General features: G+C 42.9%; 1 protein-coding gene across 5 annotated transcripts in view; it reads right to left on the reverse strand.

Annotated features, from left to right (window-relative positions):
* The window catches only part of LOC140592677 (uncharacterized), a 42094-nt gene extending 29913 nt beyond the window's left edge, over positions 1-12181 (reverse strand). The window contains exons 1-9 of one of the 5 annotated variants that reach the window (XM_072716636.1): positions 12037-12181; positions 10968-11276; positions 10585-10881; positions 10156-10197; positions 9769-9795; positions 5088-5180; positions 4299-4394; positions 1659-1791; positions 361-1505 (exon numbers count right to left, since the gene is read on the reverse strand). In XM_072716636.1, the coding sequence (XP_072572737.1) occupies positions 1694-1791; positions 4299-4394; positions 5088-5180; positions 9769-9795; positions 10156-10197; positions 10585-10881; positions 10968-11276; positions 12037-12088 (1014 nt within the window). In that variant the 5' untranslated portion in view covers positions 12089-12181 and the 3' untranslated portion in view covers positions 361-1505; positions 1659-1693. Of the gene's footprint in view, positions 1-360; positions 1792-2744; positions 4395-5087; positions 5181-9768; positions 9796-10155; positions 10198-10584; positions 10882-10967; positions 11277-12036 lie in introns of those variants that run through there. The other 4 variants (XM_072716635.1, XM_072716638.1, XM_072716637.1 and 1 more) reach the window with 4 other exon arrangements.
* Positions 12182-14358: the final 2177 nt, after the last annotated feature.

A 14358-nucleotide genomic window follows, 5' to 3' on the forward strand; every position in this document is an offset into this window, starting at 1 on the left:
TTTTGAATCTACAGCCTTCTGAAATGTTACTTCATTTTATGCGTTTTGCTAGCTCAGCATTTCTGTCCATCTTCTTTGCTTCTTTGATATGGCATCTATAGCTTTGAAACTTTGTGACTATGGCTATGTTTGTCTGTAGAATTTTAAAATACAAGGTCATACTTTACATACTTTTTCTCCTACAAGGCTCTGAAAATGGCTAAAAATTCAAGACAACAACTCCCTTTAAGAGCTTCTCATTCAGGAGGTATGGTAGAAAAATCTGTTTTTTTCTTATCATTGATGACATGACAGGCCATGTCAGCAAAAAATACCATAAAATAAAATAAAATACAAAACAATAACATTCAGGTACACTGCCTTTAATTTTCAAAATAAATTACAAAATAGTGTACCAGTTACATTAATTTGCTCTTTTTACAAAGAAAAGAAAACATTTTAGAGAAAGGGGGGCTTTCCCTGAAGCTTCGTGAAATTAAGTGGTTTGTTGTCTAGTACTTAAGATCCATCAGCATGTGGTTCCCGAAACCCTTTGTAACTAAAGTAGTTCGTTATCTCGTCTGTATATTTACCAGTGCTCTGACCCACTCATTATTTTCTATGTTGTTTTTTATTTGAACTTTTGCCTGCTGTCCTGCCACAGAACAATCAACCAAAATAGTTAACAAAAACACATTGACACTCTTTTTTTGGACAACGTAATGATGCTGAGAATATACTGTAATAAAAGGTTAGTATTGCAATATAAAACTATAATGTCGAGCAGGGGCACCTTAAGCGGGAGGGGGCTGCAGTGTACTTTTTAGCAATTATTGCACAACACTTGGACACACATATGATATGTCAGAGTACAACACACTGCAACTACTTTGTCTAAGAATTTCACACTCACTCACACATTGCAGAACCATACTGACTGGAATTTCTGAAGACAGTATTTGTTGCGTACAAGACCTTACTGCAGCTGCCCACGTCTCGTCATCTCATGACCACCTCGACCTGCTTCCCTTCAAATTTTCCCATGCGCAAAAAACCCTATTGTGCAGTTTTCTCCCTGAATGATGGTGTGATGCAGCAGCACTGCACTATCATGGCAATGTTCTTCAGAATCACGGCAGAAAATCAAATCACAGCCTCCAACTTTCTAAGACAAAGGTAGCAGGTTCCTCATAACATGGGCGCATCAACAAAATGTTACCCAACATTCAACATGGCGTAACGTCAGCTTTGCATTCTTTTATTATATTGTAATCCAACAGTAATCCTGATTTATTACAAATATAACTGTAATCAGATCACATTTCTTTTTCTCAGTAACTGTAAAGGAATACAGTTACTTATTTTTTGTATAGCTTGAGGGAAGAAGCTTCTTCTCTCTCTGTGTTTGCCTTTAGGGAACGAAATCACTTCTCTGACCTCAGCAGGGAGAAGAGTCCATTGTTGGGATAGCTGGGGTCTTTCATGATCTTCCTGGCTTTGGTTCAGCACCGTTTGGTGTAGAGAGACTGCAGGTCAGGGAGCTCGGTGTTAATGATGCGCGCAGATGATCGCACCACTTTCTGGAGAACGCGTCTGTCCTGCATTGTGCTGTTCCCAAACCAGGTGGAGATGTTTCCTGTCAGGATACTTTCAATGGTGCAGGAGTACAAATTGCTTACCACCCTCTGAGGCAGGCAGAAATCTCTGAGGCACCTCAGATGGAACAGATACTCAGGGGACTTCTTAGACAGAGAGCTGGCGTGCTGAGACCATGACAAATCCAGTGTGATGTGGACGCCCAGGTACCGGAAACTGTCCAAAAAATATTACATAGGTCACAGTTTCAGAATTGCCTTATAGACTTATTTCAATACTACCCCTTCATACATTACTCCAAAATAGCAGCTATTCAGAGCTACAGGAATGAGCCATGCATGAGAACTGACTAAACATATTTGATAACAGTGCCCTGGGGCTTTCTTATGATTTATGCTCTGAAGATGAAGCTCATGCATCCACCACCTTCTGCAGCTGCCAGTTTGCACTGGCAGAGCTACCTGGCTCTCTGTTTCCTGTTTGCACAAGATCCTGCAAAATGCTTTTGACAAAATACACGCCTGATTGCGATAACGTCCATGTCGCCGGAGTTTCCTCAGTCTTTTTTTGTTGACTTCCTCTTTTAACAATTTTTCTGACATTGTGAAGTTGCCGTTTTAAAGTGCAATAACTTCAATCTTAAATCTATTCAGTATATATATGAGCCATTCTGTAATCAAGATTACATTTCATATCAACCAAAAAGTTAACAAATCAGTGTACTTTTTTGCTAAATAGTGAAGTTGTTTCCACAACATACCCCCATAATGTGTTAAATGCATGAGTTGCCAAGCTTGAGGCTCTGATGATTTTTGAGAAAAAAAAGTTGTATCATAAGAGACATGAATGAGATATTACACATTTGATAAAACAGTTCTTGAGTCTCTTCCCCGGGGTTTTGAGGTTGTCTGTCTATCTGATTTGAAAACCTGAAGTTTGAACTTGATAATAGATTTTCTGAGGGCTGATATCATCAAGGATGAATATTTTTTTCAACATAAATCCACATTACACTGAATTTAGAGTTATACATCATCCTTATCTTATAGGCCTCCCTCTCTAGAAATGTCCCCCATCATTTTTATTGCAGTTCAGCCAACATTTAAAAGATTTATGACACATAAATCACATGTAACAGTTGACAGGAGTAAAAGAATTGACAGGACATGTTAGAAGAAAAAGAAAAACCTTTATTTAAGATAAAAAATTTAAAACGATGCATTTCTCTTAGCACAGCCTCCCAGTGACACTGAGCTCTATGTGTCTCCTGATGACACTGAACCCCAAACAAAAAAACCCAGAATAACCCAAGAAGTAAAAAGCCTAGGAGTGATTTTTGATTCTGATTTTAATTTCAAAGCTCATGTGCAGGCAGGACTGCATCTACATGGTGGCCGGGGGCGGCACCAGCCCTCTTGGAACCTGAACGGCCCCCACATGAGTTTTGTAATTGGATTTTGTTCGTAACATCAACCTAGCAGGTTAATTCGATTTATATAATAGTCAACAAGAACTGTTAACATGCTCTATATTTTTTAATATGAACAAAAAGCTGGTGTATGGTTTGATACAGTCTATGATAAATTTTAAGTGAATTACCATAGATAACAGATAAAAATATAACATCATACAAAAGTACAAATATTTTACTTTATACATTTGAGTAACTGTGATATACTGTACTATATAAATGTTAGTCACTAGTGCTCTACCGAAGAATGCAGTAATTCAGTTACAATCAATTCACAATTCTGCTGCACAATTGCTGATTAAGACCAAAGGGGGAGCATACATTATGGATGTTTTGAAATCCTTACACTGGTTACCTGTTAGTTTTCATATTGGTTTTAAAACTCTTTTGTTAGTTTATAAGGCACTACATGGCCTTGCACCAGACCACCTCTCACAAACGCTCCTAGCTTATGACCCAGTAAAGCCCCTCAGCTACTCTCTCTTAGCTGTCCCTCAACGCAGAACAGAAAGATCTGGTGATGCTGCTTTAGCAGCTGGAAAAGCCTTCCTGAGGAATGGAGAGGTGCTGTCTATACTGACACCTTCAAACATAAATTAAAAATCCATTTGGGCTGCCTTCATGCAGTGCTTTACATTCTTATGGTTTCAGTATCTATACCTATTTATTTCTTATTTGATAATTTCAGTATTATATTATTTGTTTGGGACACTTGCTTAATTCACTAAAAATACTGCAATGTATTGATTTTATGACAAAAACCATTAATTTATTTATTCACTTATTTACAAAAAATATGTATTCGTCTCAACATTTGAATTCTACAAGAGCTGTTCTGCATTAAAAAGTTAAATGACAAGCAGCCTCACTGGGTGCTTTTTAATTAGTGACACCTTTGTAATAATATAAAACACCAAAGATTTGTGTTTAGTATCCCTTTGGGAGCCAGTGATTGCAACTGCAAATAACAGCAAAACGGCAAGAACAGAAATGAATGAGGCAGTCAAAAAATATGGTGCTTAATAAAAAGTAAATGTGCGAAAGACGTGCAGATATGTCAAACATTGCTTGGTTTTTGTTATGAAAGCAACAAATTTTTACAAACATTTTTACAGAATTCAGCAAGTGTCCCAAGACGTTCTGTGAGCACTGTACTGTATACAGTATGTATAGGAGTGTATTAGGAACTGCAAAAATAACAAAGAAAGCAGCACAAATCCGGAGCATCTCTGACACTGGCTTCAGTCGTCACCTTCCACCATCCGGGCTGTGAGCTCAAAGCCGCTCTCGGTACTCAGAGCGTGGAGCTGCTTGGGCTGAGTCCCACTCTGCTGGGAAGCTGCATTTCCTTAGGAAAACACACAGAGATCTGATATATTAAACAGGCTGGACAGGGTGCCAATCCATAGCAGTATGTATGCACAGGATGTATATGTAGGACTATTATTACTATTTTGCGAATAGTAGCAGCGTTAATGGTAAACATAATAGAAATACAAGGTGTTGCTAACAAAGTCCTTTAAGGGAGGTGTCCCTACAGCAGAGTCCCTACAGCAGAGTCCATTCAGCAGAGTCCCTATAGCAGTGTCCATACAGCAGAGTCCCTATAGCAGTGTCCATACAGCAGAGTCCCTATAGCAGTGTCCATACAGCAGAGTCCCTATAGCAGTGTCCATACAGCAGAGTCCCTATAGCAGTGTCTCTACAGCAGTGTCCATACAGCAGTGTCCCTACAGCAGTGTCCATACAGCAGAGTCCCTATAGCAGTGTCTCTACAGCAGTGTCCATACAGCAGTGTCCCTATAGCAGTGTCCCTACAGCAGTGTCCATACAGCAGTGTCCATACAGCAGTGTCCCTATAGCAGTGTCTCTACAGCAGTGTCCATACAGCAGTGTCCATTCAGCAGAGTCCCTACAGCAGAGTCCATTCAGCAGAGTCCCTACAACAGTGTCCATACAGCAGTGTCCCTACAGAGACAATGCATGAGCCAAACCTTTATGTGACACCAAATGAATTATAGCTGTACATCTGACAACTCACTGTGTTTCCAGAACAGGATGAAAGCCGGGGCCCCCAGCAATAGCACAGCAACTGTGATTCCAATCCGTAGCACTACTGGGATTCTGGACTGACCTAAATATATTTATAAAGGAAAATCATTTCAAAATGCACGCATCCATTTTCATTTTTTCTTTTTTTTCCCCTCCCTTTTAATATTCCCTCCACCACCCCTCCTCTGCAGAGGACTGCTTTATTTCTATTTAAATATTTATTTATTTATTTATATTTACTTCCTCAAAAGAAGGAGAGGGAGAGAGAGGGGGGGGGGAAGGGGAAGAAGGGGGATAGAGAGAGAGGGAGAGAGAGAGAGAAAAAAAAAAGAAAAAAAAACAGATAATCTGCTTCAATGTCGGCTGAAGAGAGAAAACAACAACCAACATCTGTACGAATCACATCGAAAATCAAACGTTAAATGTTGTTGAACAGCACATACAACCAGCATTACAACACATGCTCAGAAGCAACAACCAATCAAGACAGCACGCATCCGTGACCACCTGTCCGCACACCTGTGTGTGTCAGCGCGCTGGTGTTCATAAGGTTTCTCCATGTAAATGTCTAGTAGTGTTTGTGGGGAGCCACAGCCCCGCCCCCCCCAGGAGGAGACCCGGGCCCCAGGCATCCAGAGGACCCCCAGGGCACGGGAATCCCAGGAGGCTCACCGCAGGGACAGTTGCAGCCCGCACCCAGAAAAGGGCAGAAGAGCGCTCCGGAGGGGGGCCATCCGGCAGCCACATCACAGTAGCCCCAGGGGGCCGTGGCGGCAAGCCCGCAGGCTCCGCCGGCGGCCGGCCACACCAGGGCAGACCGAACCCCGGGCCCAGAGATCCAAGGGCCCCCCCACCCCCCAGCCGGGGCCCGACAGAGCCTGGAGAGCCAGGCCCTGCCAGGCAACCGCAGAGAGTGAGCCAGCACACACCAGAGCCTCCAGCCCCGGACATCAAGAACCACCAATGCATCGGCAGCCGGGGGCCCCATCCACCAGCAGGGAGTGTGGCGGGGGGGAATAGAGCCTGAGATGTTATTTCAGGTGGAGTCTAAGACCCAACCTGACACATGCGTATAGACAAACAGGCGTACACATACACAAGCATATAGTACGTTCCCACCCTCATGCACACATAAACAAATATTCACCCATTCGCCCAACATGAAGACACAGAAATGAACGCCGTACACACATTCACACTCCCCATATATACTCTATACTCCGAGATCTAGGCACCACCGCCCCCAGAGGGGCAATCCGCCACCAGACCTCGGAGATGGATCCCTTTTTTACTCTGGCATGGTGACAAGAAGACCACCCCGGACCCCACAGCAGCCGAGAAGCCCACCAGCCCAGACCCCGACCGGACAGCCAGCTCTTCCCAGCCCCCGGCTCCAGATGGTGAACAGAGAACGGGGGTGTGAAAAGACCCCATGCTTCCCTCCGCCCGCTCATATGTGGTGTTGGCGCGTGTTGTTCTAAAGTACTTTAAAACAGGGGAAGGGCATGGTGCTAACCACCCTCTGCCAATCAGCAGCTGGTGTCAGCTCAGCCCCTCCCCAGAACCCTCAATGTCTATGTGGGCACTGGCACCGGAGGTAAGGCTGAGTAAACAGACCGCCCTCCGGATGCCATTTTGTGTGCCCACCCCCAAGGCCCTAAATATATGTGTCATGAGAGAGTAAAGCACGCATCCATTTTCAATGGCCAGTAATTTATATCCAGTCCCACACAGAGACCTGATCATATAAAGAAGTACAAACTATATAATAAAATAATACCAGACTCAGGCCATTTTCTAATCAATGTCAATAAAATGTGCATAATTAACAGAAATAACATAAACTCTGGAATAATTTAGATTTTAGTTCAATATAGAAGCAAATTAGTGCAATACTAACATTGATCAGCCATAGCATTAAAACTAATGACAGGTGGAGTGAATAACATTGAATATCTTATTGCAGTGTCACCTGAAAAGGGTACCTTTATATATTACGCAGGGAACAGTCCATTGTTAAAGTTGACATGTTGGAAGCAGTGGTCCAAGGATGGCCAACGTGAACCAGGGACTGAGGCATGGGCACCCAAGGCTCATAGATGTACATGGGGAACGAAGGCTAGCCTGTCTGGCCTGATCCCACAGGAAAGCTACTGTAGCAGGAATTACTGACAAAGTTAATGCTGGCTGTGATAGAAAGGTGTCAGAACACACAGGTTGCTGCATAGCGGGCTGCGTAGCTGCAGACCGGTCAGAGTGTCCATGCTGACCCCTGTCCACCTCCGAAAGCACCTACAATGGGCACATGAACATCAGAACTGGACCATTCAGCAATGGAAGGCGGCGGCCTGGTCTGATGAGTGACGTTTTCTGTTACATCGTGTGGACAGCCGGGTATGTGTGTGTCGCTTACCTGAGGAAGAGATGGCGCCAGGATGCACTGTGGGAGGAAGGCAAGCCAGCAGAAGTAGTGTGATGCTCTGAGCAACGTTCTGCTGAGAAACCTTGGGTCCTGGCATTCATTTTGACAGGTACCTCCTATCTAAACATTGCTGCTGAACATGTACTCCCCTTCATGGCAATGGAATTCACCCTTCCACACTACAAAAATTGTTCAGGAACGGTCTGAGGCATTGACTTGGGGTGACCAGATAATCCATGTCAGGGAGGACACTCTGAGCTAGGACAGGAATTGTAAATTACCATTTCAATTAAACGGACCGGATTTCACTTGAGCACCGAGTTCTTGCTGTGTGTTGATTGGTCAGTCTCCTATAATCATGCATGTGTCACTAATGCTAATGTAAAACAGCTGGATGAGTCTTTCAGTCAAGAAAACAAACCAGTCAAAGCACAAGAAGAGCTGAACTCTTTAGCCGAGCACAGGAGCCTTTTAATTTGGAAGTAGTTTGTAAAACCAGAAGTAGCTCAAAGTGTCCTCCCTGACATGGATTATCTGGTCACCCTACATTGACTTGGCCTCCAAATTCCCCAGATCTCAATCCAGTCGAGCATCAGTGGGATGTGCTGGACAAACACGTCCAATCCATGGAGGTCCCTCCTCGTGACACTCAGGACTTAAATGATTTTCTGCTAATGTCTTGGTACCAGACACCACTGGACACCTTCTTGGTCTTGTGGAGTCCAAGCCTTGAAGGGTCAGAGCTGTACAGAGGACACTGCTGTAGGGACACTGCTATAGGTTTTAAAGTTATAGCTGATCAGTGTATATGCAGTCTAAGGGCCCTATTTAGCATCTGGCACAAAGCTTGCTAGCATGAGCTCAATGCAGTTGTCATTTTCTCATCAAGCGCCAGTGGGTGTGTCACTTTTAAAATGAGGCGGAGTCAGGTGCCTTGCTGGGACACTGCTATCCTGAGGCAGCGGAAGGTGACCAACAAAACCGGGTCTAAAGTCAATGGCTCAATATTTCACTGTTATTAAAGAGCAAGTTATCACCTACATAGGCACATGCACAGGGCACATACACTGCTTGTTACACACACAGGGATGTGCTGCATACACATAAACATAGAAAAGATGAATAATAAAAAGGTTTTAATGTCAAAGAGCATTAATGTGTAAATCAAAATGTTTTAATAAATCAGTCATAATGGATAATTCTCAGCATCTTCATAAAGTGGACCTGGGTGACATTTACTGCTCATTTATTGTATGGCTTTGTTGCAGGTGTTTAATGTAAAATAATTAAGTATCTATTAAAATATTTTGTCCTGCTCCCACCCATATCCTATAAGTCTCATCCCATTCCCAAAAATACGTTTCGTTTGACTGCTTATTTTCAGGTAAAGAATTATGGCCAAAAATCATCAATGCAAGGGCATGTTTCATGTATGTGACAGTGACACAGAGGACTTTGGGGACATGCAAAGTTCCTGGAACTCTTTCTTCCCAGCATTCCTGCCACACTGATTCCTTGCAGGCCTGCCCTCATCCCCTGCTGCAGCAGGCCCCCTATTTCGGCTCTTACCCTCAGCAGTACAGTACCTCTCAGCCGCCCCCTGGCTCTCACTGCTCTGCACGGCTGACTGGGATTCCCTGTTCTGCCGGCTGCCTTTCCTTCACCTGGCCTAAAAGAAGCTCCATTATCTGTGTTTATGTGTCCAGGCATCATTATCTGGGTGCAGCTATTGCCCTCACCTGTGTCCCTATCATACAGTACTTATGGTTCTAAATTGTACCTGTTTTAGCCAGATTAACGTGTAATTTGCCATTTACCACATCTGAGAACCCAATTCCAACACTATAAGCTATAAGTCAATTACATACTTCATGCCAAACTGCCAGATTATTCCCACTGATGCAGGATATTTGCCCCCTTTGCGGACCACATGGCTTCCATTCTCCTGAAAACAGGATAACTTGTCTTTTCCCTTCGCACACGGCCATGTATCAAACACAGATACCGCACTTACAGTATGTGAACCTTAAACTCCATCTCCAAACCCACATGCCATACCTGTATATTGCTGTATATTACCTGTATATAACCATACTCAAGCTGGTAAAGTTTATTGAAGGGACAAAGTTGACTTCTGAGGGAATTTGATACACCCACCATTTTTGGAGGCTGGGCTAGTTTCCTCACTGCTATTTATTCACAGATCAGAAAAACAAATGCAGTATTAGGTTAATTAATTTTGGGTTACCTGACACAGGATCCGCCATGGAGTTTGCTGTGAAACATAGAGACTGCTGAGGATAAGGCAAACAAACTAGCCAGAACTTAACATTAAGAAACTATATGATTGAGAAACCTGACATTCAACAACTAACAACAGGTTTATTTGTTTAGAAACATTTACAATAATCTCATCAAATATATTTACTTTCCTCGTCACTTTCTTGGTATTGTTTATAAATGTTTACGCTGGATAACAGTCCACAAAATCAGGTTCATCAGTGGAAATTACACTGCAATTAATGATCCTCTGACCAAGATCATATAAAAGGATATGGTCTGAAAATTTTGGACAGGTTTTGCTAAACCTCCAAATACAAGGCACTCATTTATAAGGAAATTAATGTTGTTTTACCTGATGTGACCACTGGGTGAACCGTAGAGCTAAGTGTCACCCCTAAAGACAGTGATAAACCAAACCCAGGCATCTGCACTTAATCATTAACTTTCACCATTGGATACATGTTTCTTAATTGTCATAGTTACATCATCTATTTGTTCATGAATGAAAAATGATTTTAAAACATCAGGTATAAATGAAAATATGTGTCACACCAAAACAATCATATGAAGCGTGACATTAAAGAATAATGTTATACTTACAGAGATCATGGGACACTTAACTCTGAAGTCACCATAAAGAATAGGCCTAACTTTGAATGCTTTATGTTTGTAGTACTTTGAATAAAATATTTAAAATGCTATTTGAAAATTAAAACAGCTTAAAAAAAAAGCTCAGTTCCTCAATTGTCTGACGACTGAATACCAGCTGAAATGAACTTACCCAACAATGTAACTATAGAGACGTTGCTGTCTTGTGATGGAGCTTCATGTCCATCTATCAGCACAGAGTACTTACACTGAACTTTAATCTCAGTATCTGCACTGTGATTCCCAGTCTGACGGAGATCATCCCAGGAATAGGAGCGCAGACATTCTGAGGTATTCTGATCAAACGCCTCCCCCCCTATCTGGAAATAGCACCTGGAGATGGATGGATGCACCAAACAGTGCAGCTCTGCTGTGTCTCCCTTCCTGATGACATTTGGCTTTACAGTCAGCTTGGGGGCTTTCAGCTCACCTACAGGTTGTAAGAACGTTAAATATTAAAGATCAGTTTAAGATCTCATACAATGTAACAATCATGTAGAGTTATTGGAAACTTACCTAAGACCTTCACTTCCATCATCTGACTTCGCTCCGAATGCTGATCACTGACACTGTAGGCACAGCTTAGCCTTACGATAGTGTACGGCGCCATGTCTGTTCTTCCACCGAGAAGCTCTTCCCCAGTCACATGGAACTCACACAGTCCTGAACTGACTAATTCAGTCTTCATGGGGCTCTGCTGTCCATCTAGATGCAGTGAACACTGTAATGGTCTCTTATCCTCAGGGACGTCACAGGTAACTTGGAGAGTCTCAATCTCAATCAGCAAAGTTTTAGTCAGGCTTATTCCTGGCTTTGCTAATTCATCTGGATTATAAAATTACATATGTATTAATATGGGCAGTGTTATATTTTGCTTTAAAATCAAGCAGTGACTGGATAATTCTCTGTAAAAATGCTTTGCTAAATATCTGGCAGAAGCATACACTAATAACAATGTTACATCATGCATATCCCATCTTACTCTCCATGAGACACACATAGAGGTGAGAGTGAGTGTGGGGGTCACAGTGCAGGGTTGCCCAGTGCCCAACACCCCAGGATTATGTGGGGTTTGGGGTCTGGCTCAAGGGCCCGACACTGGCACTGCGCTACCAGGCACAGGATTCGCAAACACAGAGACACACATGGCCTGGTTATATATACAGTATATACATTATAAAATGCATATTATAATAACATCAGAATTCTCAGATTTAATAAATGTCCCTTCAACTGAATAACAGAAGTCCAATTAGCTACCTGTTTTATGCTGGAAGTCAAACATAACATCAAAATTTAATTTTATTTTTAAATAATGCAGCATGCAGGGGAAAAAATATAAAAAATAATAACCAAGCTTGTGTCTACACTCACCATCACTTTTGTACCCAACAAACCCGGAAAATTAAATGTAGACATGAAGTGAAGAGCTGATGACATCACAATCTATACAATATGTAAAGGGAACGAGCTAATGAAAAAGGAATTCAGCAATTCTGTTCAGAATATCCACTTCCAAAAACCGGCAGTAACAGACCCTGAGCTCCAGTGAACCGTCTACAAGAAGGACAATGCAGCTACTTACATCCAGTGAGAAGGATAATCTGTGTAAAGAGACAGAAGGCAGGCAGCAGCATTTTGACAGCAATCAGCCAAATGTAAAAATGGAGGAACAAAAGTTAAAAGTTAAATTGAGCATTTGGTAATGAGGAAGTTGACTGCCCCCTCTGTTTCCTCCTCAGCGTAGCCTTAACGAGAAATGTATGTTCATCACTTGTCTTAGTACTTCCTGTTCCTGCCCTGACGTGGTTCATTCCAGCTGCGTCTTGTTTGCGCTCTTATTAGTCCCTGTATAAAGTGCTTCTTTATACAGGGACTAATAAGAGTATCACTTGCAAATCTGAACCGGTAAAAAATTTCCCCACTACAGTTACAGGAAGAACCAAAACAGCACCAGCTACAAGAACTAAAGATGTTTACATATATTTGATCACAGTGAGCTGGGGTTTTCATTTATGATTTTGAGCTTTTTCAGTGGAAATGGTAAACCTCATGCATCCACCACCTTCTGCAGAGACCAGTTTGCACTGGTGGAGGAACTTGCTTCCAGTGTTCTTCTTTACACATGAACTTACAAAAACACTTTAAACAAGAGACATGACTGGTCACAGCAGATTGTGTGTGGCTGGCATTTTCTAAGCTGAGGATTCCGCTTTCGAGCAGATGATAATGGCAAGATAATTGTGAAGCTGTACTGCACACTACATACAGCTATGCTTGTGAACCTGGACTGCACATTGCATACAGCTGTGTTTGTGAACCTGTACTGCACACTGCATATGACTGTGTTTGTGAATCTGTACTGCAAACTGCATACAGTGGTGTTTGTGAACCTGTACTAGATGCTACATACAGCTGTGTTTGTGATGTGAACCTGTACTGAATGCTGCATACAACTGTGTTTGTGAAGCTGTACTGCATATCAAACAGTTTTTCATTAGCATAATGTTATTCAGTCTGTTGTAAATGAAAAAAAAAGTGCACAACATCTTCGTAGTGCACTAGCCATGAATCTTGTACCTATACATTCAAAGATCCCTGTGTTCGTTTTTCTTTAGCTTCGGACAATTTCCACTGCAGGTAAATTCAGTTTCCCTGAAGCATACAGCAAATAAAAACATCTCTCTCCTCCCTGCAACAAGGACATTTCCCACAAACACAAAGCCTCTACCATCATAGAAGAGTCCCTTTGAAGGCTCCCATCTGGCAGAAGGTTCATGAATGCCAGAGCCAGATCTGCCAGGTTCAGAAGTAGCTTCTTTCCCGAAGCTGTCAGGCCACTAAACACCCTGCTGCCCATCTGACTCCCTACCTGTGCCCAAGAATGCTCACCCCTCCCAACTGGCACTGATCACTCCAACTTAGTGCTATTTATCTTTTATTAATTTCCCCTATATTTATTCTGTCCTGTTGTATTTATTGTTTACATACACATTGTACTATGGTCCAAATTTCATCTGCCAAGCTGGGGGGGACCCACTGAGATCAATAGTGTGGCCTGTATTACAGTGTGTTTCGGGCTGGACGCCTGCCGTTTGACTGCCCCTGATATTAAAAGATAAATATTTAAAGAAAATAAACATTCTATTCCACAGAAAGGTGTGTGAGCTGAGGAGTCTGCAGATTACACCATTATGAAATGGTTATAAACTCTGGCACTCCGCTTTTCATGAATCCAGGTAGTCTCTACTACTATATTGCCTGCATTGGCGCCATCTGATGGGTATTTTTAGTCATTGCAGGCATAAGATCTTAAGATGAGATGCATTCTACAAGTACAAAAGGGTAATGTCTCAATCGTATCTCACAGACTCTGAACTGGCTGTGTATGTGATGGATAACAGGGTCAACAAATCAGACGTGAGGAGAGTGACAGAATAAACATAGAAAATGCATGTTAGTGGAAATGGAGTTCCAACATTCCTGCAGCCTGCGATGGGCAATGCAGCATGCAGCATTCTAAGGGGAAACAACAGACATGGTCACAGACTGGGGGCAGTGCCTGCGATGGACACTGCAGCATGCAGGGGAAACAGCAGACATGGCCACAGGCTGGGGGCAGTGCCTGCGATGGACACTGCAGAATGCAGGGGAAACAGCAGACATGGCCACAGGCTGGGGGCAGCGCCTGCGATGGACACTGCAGGCTGCAGGGGAAACACCAGACATGGCCACAGGCTGGGGGCAGTGCCTGCGATGGACACTGCAGCCTGCAGGGGAAACAGCAGACATGGTCACAGGCTGGGGGCAGTGCCTGCGATGGACACTGCAGCCTGCAGGGGAAACAGCAGACATGGTCACAGGCTGGGGGCAGCGCCTGCGATGGACACTGCAGAATGCAGGGGAA

Source organism: Paramormyrops kingsleyae, chromosome 9 (assembly GCF_048594095.1).
Source record: "Paramormyrops kingsleyae isolate MSU_618 chromosome 9, PKINGS_0.4, whole genome shotgun sequence".
NCBI classification, from domain to species: Eukaryota; Metazoa; Chordata; class Actinopteri; order Osteoglossiformes; family Mormyridae; genus Paramormyrops; species Paramormyrops kingsleyae.